This window comes from Trachurus japonicus, chromosome 7 (assembly GCF_045865225.1).
Source record: "Trachurus japonicus isolate A0001 chromosome 7, Traja_1.0".
Taxonomy (NCBI): domain Eukaryota; kingdom Metazoa; phylum Chordata; class Actinopteri; order Carangiformes; family Carangidae; genus Trachurus; species Trachurus japonicus.
Window position 1 is genome coordinate 3,637,417 of NC_140913.1, and position 13,764 is coordinate 3,651,180.

General features: G+C 45.5%; 1 protein-coding gene across 2 annotated transcripts in view; it reads right to left on the reverse strand.

Annotated features, from left to right (window-relative positions):
- Window positions 1–13,764, reverse strand: part of LOC146984018 (uncharacterized) — a 68,820-nt gene that overhangs the window by 10,603 nt on the left and 44,453 nt on the right. For both annotated transcript variants that reach the window (XM_085780839.1, XM_085780840.1), the window contains one exon: window positions 11,687–12,181. In XM_085780839.1, coding sequence (XP_085636965.1) covers window positions 11,687–11,983 — 297 coding nt within the window. In that variant the 5' untranslated portion in view covers window positions 11,984–12,181. Of the gene's footprint in view, window positions 1–11,686; window positions 12,182–13,764 lie in introns of those variants that run through there.

A 13,764-nucleotide genomic window follows, 5' to 3' on the forward strand; every position in this document is an offset into this window, starting at 1 on the left:
GTGTTACCTGGAGAGGTGTGATTGGGAGGAACGGCCTCCCCGATCTGAACCCGAGCGGTGTTTTGTTATTGGACTTCTGTGCTAGCCACGGTTTGTCCATAACGAACACCATGTTCAGGCATAAGGGTGTCCATCAGTGCACGTGGCACCAGGACACCCTAGGCCGGAGGTCAATGATCGACTTTGTAGTCGTGTCATCTGATCTCCGGCCGTATGTCTTGGACACTCGGGTGAAGAGAGGGGCTGAGCTGTCAACTGATCACCACCTGGTGGTGAGTTGGATCCGCTGGCAGGGGAGGAAGCTGGTCAGACTTGGCAGACCCAAGCGTATCGTGAGGGTCTGCTGGGAACGTCTGGCAGAATCCCCTGTCAGGGAGGTCTTCAACTCCCACCTCCGGGAGAACTTTGACCGGATTCCGAGGGAGGCCGGAGACATTGAGTCTGAATGGACCATGTTCTCCACTTCCATTGTTGACGCGGCCGTCCGGAGCTGTGGCCGTAAGGTCTCCGGTGCTTGTCGTGGCGGTAATCCCCGAACCCGGTGGTGGACACCAGAAGTAAGGGATGCCGTCAAGCTGAAGAAGGAGTCCTACCGAGCCTGGCTAGCTCGGGGGACTCCCGAGGCAGCTGACGGGTACCGGCAGGCCAAGCGGACGGCAGCCCGGGCGGTCGCGGAAGCAAAAACTCGGGTCTGGGAAAAGTTCGGGGAGGCCATGGAGGAGGACTACCGGTCGGCCTCGAGGAAATTCTGGCAAACCATCCGACGCCTCAGGAGGGGGAAGCAGTGCTCCGCCAACACTGTTTACAGTGGAGGAGGGGAGCTGTTGACCTCGACTGGGGATATCGTCGGACGGTGGAAGGAATACTTTGAGGATCTCCTCAATCCCACTGACACGCCTTCCGTCGAGGAAGCAGAGGCTGAGGATTCAGAGGTTGATTCATTCATCACCCAAGCTGAAGTCACTGAGGTAGTCCGGAAGCTCCTCGGTGGCAAGGCACCGGGGGTGGATGAGATCCGCCCTGAGTACCTCAAGTCTCTGGATGTTGCGGGGCTGTCGTGGCTGACACGCCTCTGCAGCATCGCGTGGCAGTCGGGGACAGTGCCTCTGGACTGGCAGACCGGGGTGGTGGTCCCTCTCTTCAAAAAGGGGGACCGGAGGGTGTGTTCCAACTACCGGGGGATCACACTCCTCAGCCTCCCGGGGAAAGTCTATTCCAGGGTGCTGGAGAGGAGAATTCGGCCGATAGTCGAACCTCGGATTCAGGAGGAACAATGCGGTTTTCGTCCTGGCCGTGGAACGCTGGACCAGCTCTACACCCTCCGCAGGGTGCTCGAGGGTGCATGGGAGTTTGCCCAACCAGTCCACATGTGTTTTGTGGACTTGGAGAAGGCTTTCGACCGTGTCCCACGTGGCATCCTGTGGGAGGTGCTCCGAGAGTATGGGGTCGGAGGCCCTCTGCTGAGGGCTGTACGGTCCCTGTATGACCGGAGCAGGAGCTTGGTTCGCATTGCCGGCAGCAAGTCAGACCTGTTCCCGGTGCGTGTTGGACTCCGGCAGGGCTGCCCTTTGTCACCGGTTCTGTTCATTATTTTTATGGACAGAATTTCTAGGCGCAGCCAAGTGCCGGAGGGGGTACGGTTCGGGAGCCACTTGATTTCATCTCTGCTTTTTGCGGATGATGTTGTCTTGTTGGCTCCCTCGAGCCAGGACCTTCAGCATGCACTGGGGCGGTTTGCAGCCGAGTGTGAAGCAGCTGGGATGAGAATCAGCACCTCTAAGTCCGAGGCCATGGTTCTCGACCGGAAAAAGGTGGCTTGCACCCTCCAGGTCGGGGGAGAGTTCCTGCCTCAGGTGGAGGAGTTTAAGTATCTTGGGGTCTTGTTCACGAGTGAGGGGAGAACGGAGCGCGAGATCGACAGGCGGATCGGTGCGGCGGCCGCAGTAATGCGGTCATTGTATCGGTCCGTCGTGGTGAAGAAGGAGCTGAGCCGAAAGGCAAAGCTCTCGATTTACCGGTCGATCTACGTTCCCACCCTCACCTATGGTCATGAACTCTGGGTCATGACCGAAAGAACGGGATCCCGGATACAAGCGGCCGAAATGAGTTTCCTCCGCAGGGTGGCGGGGCGCTCCCTTAGAGATAGGGTGAGGAGCTCTGTCACCCGGGAGGAGCTCGGAGTAGAGCCGCTGCTCCTCCACATCGAGAGGAGCCAGCTGAGGTGGCTCGGGCACCTGTATAGGATGCCCCCTGGACGCCTCCCTCGTGAGGTGTTCCGGGCATGCCCCACCGGGAGGAGGCCCCGAGGAAGACCCAGGACACGCTGGAGTGACTACGTCACTCGGCTGGCCTGGGAACGCCTTGGGGTCCCCCCGGAAGAGCTGGAGGAAGTGTCCGGGGAGAGGGAAGTCTGGGGATCCTTGCTCCGACTGTTGCCCCCGCGACCCGGACTCAGATAAGCGGATGAAAATGGATGGATGGATGGATATCCCTTTAACTGGTTTGTATGAGGTGGATCTGAACTGGTTCTGGTTTTTTCTGTGTGGTTCAGACCTATTGCATTTGAAGTGGTAGACCAGCCTGTGTATTGTTTTATTTTAACTGGTCCTCTCCAGTCTGTTCAAACTGGTTTCACTCGTGCTTTTATGTCGTATTTAGTTTCAGATATTGGTTTTAATAGTGGAACTGGTTGACTGGTTGTATCTGAGTTGGTCAGACTGGTTATGTATCATATTGGAGTGATTGTGGAATCACTGACTGCTGTTATGTACATGTCTTATTTGTTATTATGAGCTTTTACTAGGTAAATTGATATGTAAGTTAAGTTGTATTTTAATGCATTGCTTAAAGCAGAAGTCAGTGATCCGGTGGTTTTGTCTAACTTCCTGTCAGTCGATGGAGTTAGCAGTCCCCGCCCTCGTCCCTACGTCACCACATTCACGCGCATCCCTTGGCTGCACAAACAGAGAGGACCGCCCCTTTATGCCGTTCTCTCTCCTCATTGGATAAAGGTTGTAGGATACAAGGAAAGTTTTCTCCTGGGCTCAGAGCAGAGCAGAGTGACTGACAGACCCGTGTTTCAGACCAAACACTCTATAGAAGTGATTGCTGTCGGAAGATACAACTATTTAAGACTTATATTAACACAAATATTCCGCTTACTTCTCCTTTAATGCATTGCTTACATGTTACCCTTTTTTGGTTCTTAGGTTGCCAGGGACAACGGATAAAAATTAGCCTTACTGGCTAACTCTGGCTCACTTGCAGTTTTCTTTTTAATTCTGTGTTGATCAGTGTTGCACTGCCCCTGTCAAATAAACCAATGAATTAAACTGACCAGATATTTCTGTTGCCAACAGCAACATGTATTTCTCATGTGGACCTCGTCATGTTACAGCACACTGACCTCTCTCCACACCTCCGTCTAGTCATGTTGTATTCTTCCACTGCTCCCAGATTCACACATACTCCTTACTTTCTGTTTTCTCCCTTCATTCGCCCTCTCCTCTCTCCTGACAATATCCTCCCTTCCTTCCATTTTCTCCACTCTTTCTCTCTTTGTCTCCTTGTCCTTCCTTCCTTCTCTGCTTCTCTCTCCCCCTTTGCTCCTCACTCTCTCTCTATTCAGTTCACTCCTTCTTTATACCTCTTTTTGTCCCTTTTTCGCTCTAGTCCAGTTAAAAGGCAGAAAGAAAACATCAGTATTTAAATGTCCCAGTGGGGCTTCCATAATGATGGATAGAGGCTGAGACCTTTGCCGCTCAACACACACACACACACACACACACACACACACACACACAGATTCCTCTGGGTCCTCGTTCAGTCTCTACCTAATTTTCATTTCTCTCTGTCTAAACACTACACTCCTGCTCTTCGTCTCCGAGCTCTTTCCCAACAGTCTTCCTCCTCTGTTGCTCAACCCTGAGAGCTGACTCCTGCCCTCCCTCCCTCCCTCCCTCCCTCCCTCCCTGTCTGTCTGTGTGTCTATCCTGGAGGATGATTTCCCTGCTGCGTTCCTCCACTAACACTCATGTTATTAACTGGATGGAGCCTGGAGGAGGAAACACCCGTCTGTTCCTGGAACCCAGGCCTTGATTTAGTCAGCGTTTTTATGTAAGGAGGCTATCCTCATCTGCAATCCCTGATTTGATGTTAACAATTGTTCTCGCTACTAAAACTAGAGGGGTAGATTCTTGAAATGGATGTACGCCATCAACTGTCTTTTGTAATTACTGTGATTTTTACGTATCAAGTCGGAGGAAGTTTTTCTTCATTTCGCACTTCTCTGTGAACACGTTTAGGCTCCGTCGACTGTGAAATAAAAACAAGTGTAGTGACAGTGCGAGGCAACATATTACTGTAACTTTGGGTCAACTATACAAGACTAAGAGTAATTGACCTGAATGTAACAACATGATACTGCTCACAATGACAGATATTTATCTGTTCATGATCTTCACCATTTTAGATTGCATTAAAGCTCTCATATGCATATCTCATACTATCGTACTATAAAGGTAGATGACGTCCATGTGTTGTTGGATTATAAAGCAGGTCCAGCCTCTGTGTTATTACTGCAAAAGTATCAAAAGCACAGAGAAATGCACACAGCTTGTATTCAGAAACCAAGGCTACTATGTCTGTCAAGGCTTTTGTACTTTTGTGATGTCACAACAATACAACAGCCACCGGTCTTGGAAACAAGCCACTGCCCCCCTGGACCCCCCGTCCAACCTTGTAGATTGAGTGTTTACCTGAAATCTGCTGCACTTTTATAAGATCACACTAGGAAAGCAGTCAGCAAAAGACATAAAGTTTCTTGGGATGTATACAAACACTGTATAAGTTCATGTGTTTTAGATAGTTCTTGGTTTGTTTTTAATAGGGCTGTCCTGAATATCATATTTAGATAATCGAATATTCGTGGACATAAAATCGCTCAAAATCGAAGCTTCGATGGCCGGGGGGTGCGCGATCGTAGCGGAAATAATGAAAGTAATGGCAAACAAACACTGCATATCTCCAAAATCAGGCAGGTTTCCAGGATGCCAAGTCGCCTACTCGTTTTAATGTAACAATTGCCGATGAGAACCGGTGTCAAAAAGGAAAAAAAAAAAAAATCGATCACGGACTTCATGATCGATTACCATGGCAACAGATTTTTTTGGGTCAGCCCTAGTTTTTAGATGTGCTATTAAAATTGTTTTTTCACAGTCAGCATCTTGTCTGAGTTTTTATCAAACTTCAACTGAGTTCGTCTCGGGGAAAAAGTCAGATGGAGACTCCTCCTTTTAATAGTTGATCTTTTATCTCTGCTCAATGAAATACGAAAAACAAATTGGTAGCTCAGGCCAAGAGGAATCCTCTTCCATGTTCATAGAACTGAAAACAACTTGTTGGACATGTTTCACCTTGTACAGATGCCTGATATGTTCTGTACCAGTGCTTTTGCAGCAGTATCTGAAACAAACATACTTCACAATATGAGGAAAAGATCCGTTTGTTTTGTTTTTTATCAGAAAGGTCGAAGCTTGATAAGACCAGACTGGTCAAAGTGGAACAAACGCAGTCGTCACAGGATTTAGGATGAAAGTCATAGTTCTGTACTTTTATCCTAAAATGGGCAACGTGGTCACAGCCTCTCTCTGAAACCTGTGCCAGAAGGGCACATCAGTCGCTTCCACATCTCCATAAACAGTTAAACAACCTCCAGCTTCTCTCTGCTCCATCAACCAAGCCAAAACAAGTGCCCGAAGCCCAAAACACAAAACCAACACAGCAATTTAATCTGACCTTAAATTCACCTGCACGTCCAACTGAGAGTTACTAACTCTTCTCAACTTGAAGGCAGCAATATAAGGAGTAGGAAACTTTTAAATTAGCCTAAGTTGAGTAACCGTGGCATCACTGCCATGGTGTCATTCTGTTAGTCAGAATGGTGACTCCCTGTCAGGATCTCTAGAGGAGATGAACCGTAATGACGGTAATGGTCTGATTTTATGTGTACAATAGGAATAAAGATAAAAAGTGGTTTGATCATGAAAACACTTACAGTAAAGGACACATAACCCAGCTATAAACAGGGATAATTGGAACAAGACAGAGCAAGAGTAGACAGTGCCAGAACTTTGTTTGTTTGTGTAGCGGGACTATTCAACATGAAGAAACAAAGACAGAAGAGGAGGATGAATGTACATGACGTTAGCAAATCTGAATCAGTTCTGTCCTAGACTCATGACAAAGATCTGAACAGACACAACAGATCAGACTTCCTCTTAGCCAGACTTCCTTATTTGACCTCTTCCCTCTTTTTTACTCCATCATTTGACCTGACCCTCATCCTGTGTCGTCTGTGTCACCACAGACACACATCACTGACCATGAAGAGAAAGAGAAGTAAATGGAAGGCTGAAGTCACTGCAGAGTGTGCCGTCGTTGGACACTGTGATCACACCACACAATGTAAGACAGAAATGAAGGAGCAGCTCACAGCTGGAGATGATTACAATAGATCGTGGACAATGATGAGACAAAACAAACATCTGCGTAGAATCATTGCTTATTCTTGTCGAGCTCAGAGTGAGCTGCTCCATTGGCACCATCTTGGCAGTGCCTGACTCCACCAATGATTTCCCAGCTAATCCAGAAAAGGACAAAGAGGAGGGGGGGGGGTTACATTGCTTTTTGTACAGCTGGGTGTCTAGCTCAGAGGCTAACCCAAAGCTTTTTCTTTTTTTTTTAAAGTATATTTTTTGGCGTTTTTGCCTTTTTTATTTGATAGTACACAGTGAGATAGACAGGAAATGGGGAGGCAGAGAGAGGGGGAATGTCATGCAGGAAAGGTCTGCCCGACACGGGATTCGAACCGGGGACGCCTGCGTTAAGGACTATAGCCTCCACATGGGGCGGCCGCCTTAACCACTGCACCACGCACCGCCCCCCAAAGCTTATTTAATTATTTAATGGTGGTCAGCCCTATGTTCCCACAGCCCAATGATCCCACAGCCCTATGTTCCCTCGTTTCTAAGAATTTTTTTTTTTTCACTGAAAATTTTGAAAATTAGGCCCTATGTTCCCACAATCCTATGTTCCCTCATCCCTATGTTGCCTCATTTCTAAGATTTTTCTTATTTCTAAGAATTTAGAAAAGTTAAATCCTTTTTATTTTTATACCGCATTTAAAGGGATGATTCAGAGTAATTTCAACCTAGGGTCCTTTGCACCAGGACCTCGAGCCAAACTGAGGGAACATAGGGCTGAGGGAACAAAGGGCTGTGGGAACAGTGGGTCTGTATTTATGTACTGTGGTAATCTGACCAGTTGGTTAAAGCTCCAGTTGGTAAGTTGATGAAAGTGAAAGTAAATTCCGCAACTTGGTCAGAAATTTCAAGACAATACTTCGTCAGGTCTCTTTATGAACCTCTGCCAAGCACCCCACACACACAGACACACACACGTGTAGGCGCACGCACACAAAGTAGCCATAAACGCACCCACAAAAGACGTACCGTATCCATAGCAACCGGAGACTCCAAAACGATCTCACATCTCTCTCACCAACACACTCTTCTTGTGTGTGTCTGCGTGTGTGGAGGGGGGGGGGGGGGGGGGGTATGACAGAGGTGAAAAGAGGGAGCTGACGGTGTATTGTCTTAAAATTTCCGACCAAGTCACAGACTTTACTTTCACTTTCGTCAGTTTACTACGACGTGTAGGAACGGCGATTGGCTGCTCCTCCTGCTCCCTCTACCTGATTGGTGGAGAATCGTCGGGCGCGGTGGATTTTGGCAAATACGATTACAGGCTGTAGGTGGAGCCAGAGGAGTTGGATTTTGTCCCAAATTACTCATTTAATGTCTGACCATCAGAATATAGTGTCAGTTCCAGCAAATATGACTGAATAATTGTTACCAACTGAAGCTTTAACTGACAAACACTGAGTGCAAGTAGCCTATCACATGCCACCAGTAATTGTAAGGAATTAGAGTCTCCGATCATCATATCCCACCTAGCTTGTTAGCTAACTAGCTAAAGAGCCGGCATTAAAAGGGAGTTAGCTGAGGTTATGGCTAATCAGGTGGGCGCTAACTAGGATCAGTCCTCTAGTGCTGAGGGTGGGGCTGAGTCCTACAGTGTGTGTGTTCATGGTGATCAGTGTGACTCACTGATGTGTTTTAATGGTTCTCAGAAACAATGGAGCTCTGTGGGTCAAAGGAACCACATAGCCTACATCAAGCCGTGATACAAACAGGCTTAGCCTAGTTGGAGACATTCAGTAGTTTGAATCTGATGATGGGATATAAAGAAAATAGGAAGAATATGCAATGAAGGACACTACGTACGTAAGACTTTTGAGCTATGCTGTGGAAAAAAAGATAAATCCTGATTTTTCTTCTCCATTGACAGCAGTTGTGTTGGTATTCTTTGTCCTTATGACACAGTTGGTGGTAGAGAATGACAGGATGCACATTTCAAGCATCTCAGACATTATTTATGTAACTCACCAAGAGTAATGATTAGTTATATTTGTCTTCTTGTTAAAACTCTTTAAATATTATGGTCACACCAAAAAATAAAAATATTTTTTTCCTGTTTCCTACCCCAAATACTTCCAATGTGCCTTGCTGAGGTTTGGGAGGAATCAGATCATCCTCATACAATAATAAAACTCAATGACCTATTTGTGGTCTTCCAGCAGTTAATGAATTAGATTAGTGAAACTCAACAGTCGTATCTCTTTTCCAAGCATAATAACAAGACTGTGACGTTCCAGAGGTCTGAGTCTTTATCATTGGCTGTTCCCATCAATTTAGACCTTCTACAGTTAAAGTGAAGACTGGTCTCCAGAAATTCACACAGAAACTCATCTTCTTTTGATTATACATCTTGATACAGCTTGATCTCATTGATTGTTTCAGATCGGTCTTTGTCGATTGTTGGAGACATCTCTTGTGTTTTTGCTACAGAGTTAGTTCATGTTTTTTAAGGTTATCTTTTTAAAGTTCTTATCTTCTTAGATGTTTTTGTCTTATCAGTCTTTACAGTTTTACTGTTTCTATTCTAATATCTAAATGGTATAGGGATATCAAGGATCAAATAAGAATAACAAAGATTAGGACTGGTGCCTTTATCCATTTGGTTCAGTCCCTTTAGGCTCCTGTGAAAGCAAAGCACACCAATCACAGGTTTCTGTGATGGCAGGTGTGTAATTATATATTAAAGAGCAAGGTTTGATCAAACCATTTGCTGATGGTGAAGTCTCTGAAGAAAGCAAAGAAGTGCTGCATGACTAAATGCAAAAGTGTTCAGTCAGTTAGTTCTGTAAATTGTCCTTGTAATGTATTGTATTGTATTGTATTGTGTCCTTAGTTTGTCCTTGTATTACAATAGCTTTAATACAATTTTGCTCTGGACTATAAAATGAAAACCTGAAAGTTTTACAGAAAAAATATTCCCATTGCAACAAGGTGCAATGGAACCAACACAAGGTTTAGTGAATACATCCATACATAATATGTCCATTAATATCTAGAGCTGTGCAGAGTGATGACACCTTCCTCACATTCCCACATGTTTTTCCACCATTTGAGCCGTGACTAGAGCCTTTTTTTCATGAACCTGTCCCATCAGCCTTTTATCTCAGTCAACCCGCTCCTGACATTTACAGCTTCTTTAGCCAGTTCTCCTGAAACCCTGTTACACATTTGTATGAACATGAAACACTTTGTCTGGATCAACTGTCATAGACTGGCCTGATAGACTGCACATTGGTTAACAGGAATAAAACATTAGGTAACACTTTACAATAAGGGTCCTTTAATTAACGTTAGTTAGTACATTATTAAGCATTAATATATAAACTAATGTGTTAATGAATGCATACATAATGATAACTAATTACATTATTCAACTTTTATTATAACTTAATAATTTATTAACTATAGTAAACATTAATTAACTGCTTACTAACAGGCTTCCTTAATTAAGGTGTTTCCTAATCCTAAGTAATACGTAATAATGATTGTTAATATATCTGTAAACAGTTAATTAATGCTTAATAATGTACTAACTAACGTTAATTAAGGGACCCTTATTGTAAAGTGTTACCAAACATTATTGCTTATTTTGTATTGCAACATTATAAACCACAGGTGGTGTGATGTAAATCAGTGTTCATGATGACGTACAGTAGATCAGATTTAGTGGAAGTGACACTACAGTCAACATTAGTCATATACTAAAGAGCGATGACACACTGACCAGAAACCAGAAGTTCCTCAACCAGTGATCAGCAGAGCAGGCTCTGAAGCCCTCCTCTGACTGTTTTCTGGCTGAAGTGACTGTAGCAGATTTCAGGGTAACACTCAGAGGAACCAAATCCTGTAAGGTTGAATGGCGGCTCCTGGTGGGCGGAGCTTGGGGCTTGGGACGTTGTGACATCACAGAAGTCCTGACGGCTCATTTTAAGGCTCAGTGTGCATAACTCTCACAGTATTGATATAGAACTTAGAGCTTCTTTATCACCAAACAGGACACGGACATCTGCCTTTATACTACATGAAACCTTAATAACTTTAGTTCTAGTCTCAGTTAAAGGATAATGTCTGCCAATTTCATGTTTGTTCTAGACAGAAATGTCTATTAATCACAAATCAGTGGATGTGTAATTGATTTTTCTGTTTTAATTCTGATTCTCACCACTTGGAGAAAAGTCTTCAGAGAGCTGACATTTGTAGGTGACTGTAGTATTGACTGAGGAAATGGGTCTGACTTCTTTTGAAGACCAAACCCTTTGAAGATCAGCACCTATATTTGGGATACTGGGATTTAATTATTTTTATATTGATGATTATTGTATTTATACCATTTAATGTCCAAAATCATGGCAAATATTTTTTTTCTTCTTGTCTGAGCTACAAAAAAAATCACTGTCACAGTCAATAAAACTCTTCACTGATTGGCTTGGACATAACATCACCTCTTCTATTTTCACGATGACATTTCAAGTTATGAGGTATTTAGAAGAAGGTGAATCAAAAGGCATCCCATTTGTTAAGACCAAGCCTTTTTGATTCACTACCTAATTTCAGAGAAACTGACGTAATGGTGCTTTTTCAAAAAGGATTAATTCACCAAAAAACAACTGAATAATTAGAGTGAATGACGGTGACAGTTAATGGGCAATATTAAAGCAGAAGTAAGCGATCCGGTCGTTTTGGCTAACTTCTTGTCAGCCGACGGAGTTAGCAGTCCCCGCCCTCGTCATGGATCTATTGGTCCTCGTCCCTACGTCACCACATTCACGCGCATCCCTTGGCTGAACACACAGCCCTTCATGCCGTTCTCTCTCCTCATTGGATAAAACTTGCAGGATACAAGGAAGTATACAAGATGTTTTCTCCTGGGCTTACAGCAGAGCAGAGTGACTGACAGACCCGTGTTTCGGACCAAACACTCTATAGAAGTGATTGCTGTCGGAAGATACAACTATTTAAGACTTATATTACTGTAACACAAACATTCCGCTTACTTCTGCTTTAATGGGTAATATTTTGTAACTCATTATACCGTGGGTCTTGATGTAAGGTAACCTGACGACATGAAGTTCCTGGCATGGTTGTACCAGTATTTTAAGCTGTGGGTGTGGGGTGTAGTGGGGTGTAGTGGGGTGTAGGTGTCTCACCAGTGGCAGCATGGCGGAGGCGCTGGGTGAGACCTGTCCTCTGTAGTGGTTGTGAAGCTCCACCAGCAGCTCCTCCTGCTCTTCGCTCAGAAAGCTCCATGCCCCGGGAAGCAGCAGGACGCCCAGCAGCAGCCAGGCCCAGAGGGGAGCACCTCTATGGCACAGGCGGTGGCCCACGGACCCCCTACTTATCACCCCGGAGGTCCTTGATGCTTGATCCTGGGTAGTCCGCCGGGTCGGGGCCCCCCGCTGTGCAGAGGCCCCCTGGAGCTCCCTGGAGAGGCTCCACTGGTACATGATGGGAAACAGATTCCTGAGGGACGTATCCTCAAGAGGTCGGTCCAGAGTCCAGTGAAGAGCGTGTGTTTGTCTGTAAGTGATCAACACACGGGTTTGTGTGTGTGCACAATAGGCCGCTTGTCCTTGTCTGTGTGAATGTCTGTGTGTGTGTCTATGCGTGTGTGTGTGTTTAAGAGGCGGTAAAAGTGTGTGTGTGTGTGTGTGTGTGCGTGTGTGTTCCCTCCTCAGTGCCTCTCACTCTCAGCTCTGCCGATCTCTCTCTTTCTGACCCGGCTTTAAGAGTTAGAGGATCCTCCCCTACACACACACACACACACACACACACACACACACACTTCGGTTCACATTTCACACACTGCACTGACTGGTACGCGTAACAAACACAACCCCCCTCAATCCTCTTACTCCATATTCTCTATGTCGATCTCTTCTCCCCCTCGTCTTCTCCTCACCCTTTTAACCTCTCCTGTCCTTCTCTACCTCCCTTCATTTTCTTCTCCTGTCTGAACAAGTCTTGATATATTATTTATCCTGACTGTTCTTCCTTATATGACTTATAACTAACTTTTCCAACCCTTTCTCTGTAGAAGTTTCTACTTCAGCAGAAGTTTAATTTTAGGCTTGGTGAGTCCAACAGTCCAAATAGACAAATCAAACTGGCGTCTTCCACAGTTACAGTGTCCTTAGTAGAAAATCAGCCCTTTCTGTTTCCCCTCAGTGTTTGTTTGCTGTGATGAAAGACACAGTCAATCAAAGAGGCAATATTGTTCTAAACAGGCAGTCACTATGAAATATAACCACTGATTTTGTCTGAGTCACACTAAACTTCTAAGACTCCATATTACACAAAGCCAGGACTGTGGATCTGGTCCCACATTGTTTGGGAGGGGACCAGCCAGTATGGATGGGAGGAATAATGACAGGGCCCCAACAATGATGTATAAATGTTGTGACACGTCTGTTTCACCATAGCACTCAGACAAAAAAACTTCTAAGCATTTAGCAGTAATGAAATGTAAAATCTGATTGAACTTATACAGAATATATGTTCATTTTGTAGATTGCAGGTTTTAAAATGTCTTTACTTAAAGTTGAACTGGTGTTGGCAGCTCATCGTACACCTATTTACTCACATGTTGTTTGTCTCAACCCTCTGATAGGATCCATATGAGAGTCTCCTGAAATGTGGTTCCATATGGTGGACTTAACTGACTGGGGTGGTTAGCACGCTCGCCTCCAAGCAAGACGTTTTGGGTTTGATTCCCAGGCCAGGGTCCTTTCTGGGTGGAGTTTGCATGTTCTCCCCCTGTCTGCCTGGGTTCTCCCCGGGTTCTCCCCGGGTACTCCAGCTTCCTCCTACAGTCCAAAAACATGCACACAAGCAGTGTTTCCACTAGAAGGAAAAAACGGACAACGTGACCAGAAGGTTTTCAATTTACCGGACAAATGTTTGAAATTCCGGTCAAATATTATCTTCATTTATTGAGCTTAAAACGATAAATGATATGCAGCCAGGTCAGTGTTTCCCACAGGTTTATTGCAAGGACACTGTGGCGGGGGTCGCAATCGTAACATCCGGGGAGGGGGGGGGGGGGGTTACCGGGCACGACTGTCATGCATGTGCTCTGTGTGTGTCGACGACGGAGAAAAAGCGCTATGCGGAGATGAGCGGAACGATGTTGCGCTGGTCGAAACATCTATTCATGGCGGACATTCATGGCGGAAATGAATGGGGCGGCAGTGGCTCAGGTGGTAGAGCGGGTCGTCCAATGATCAGA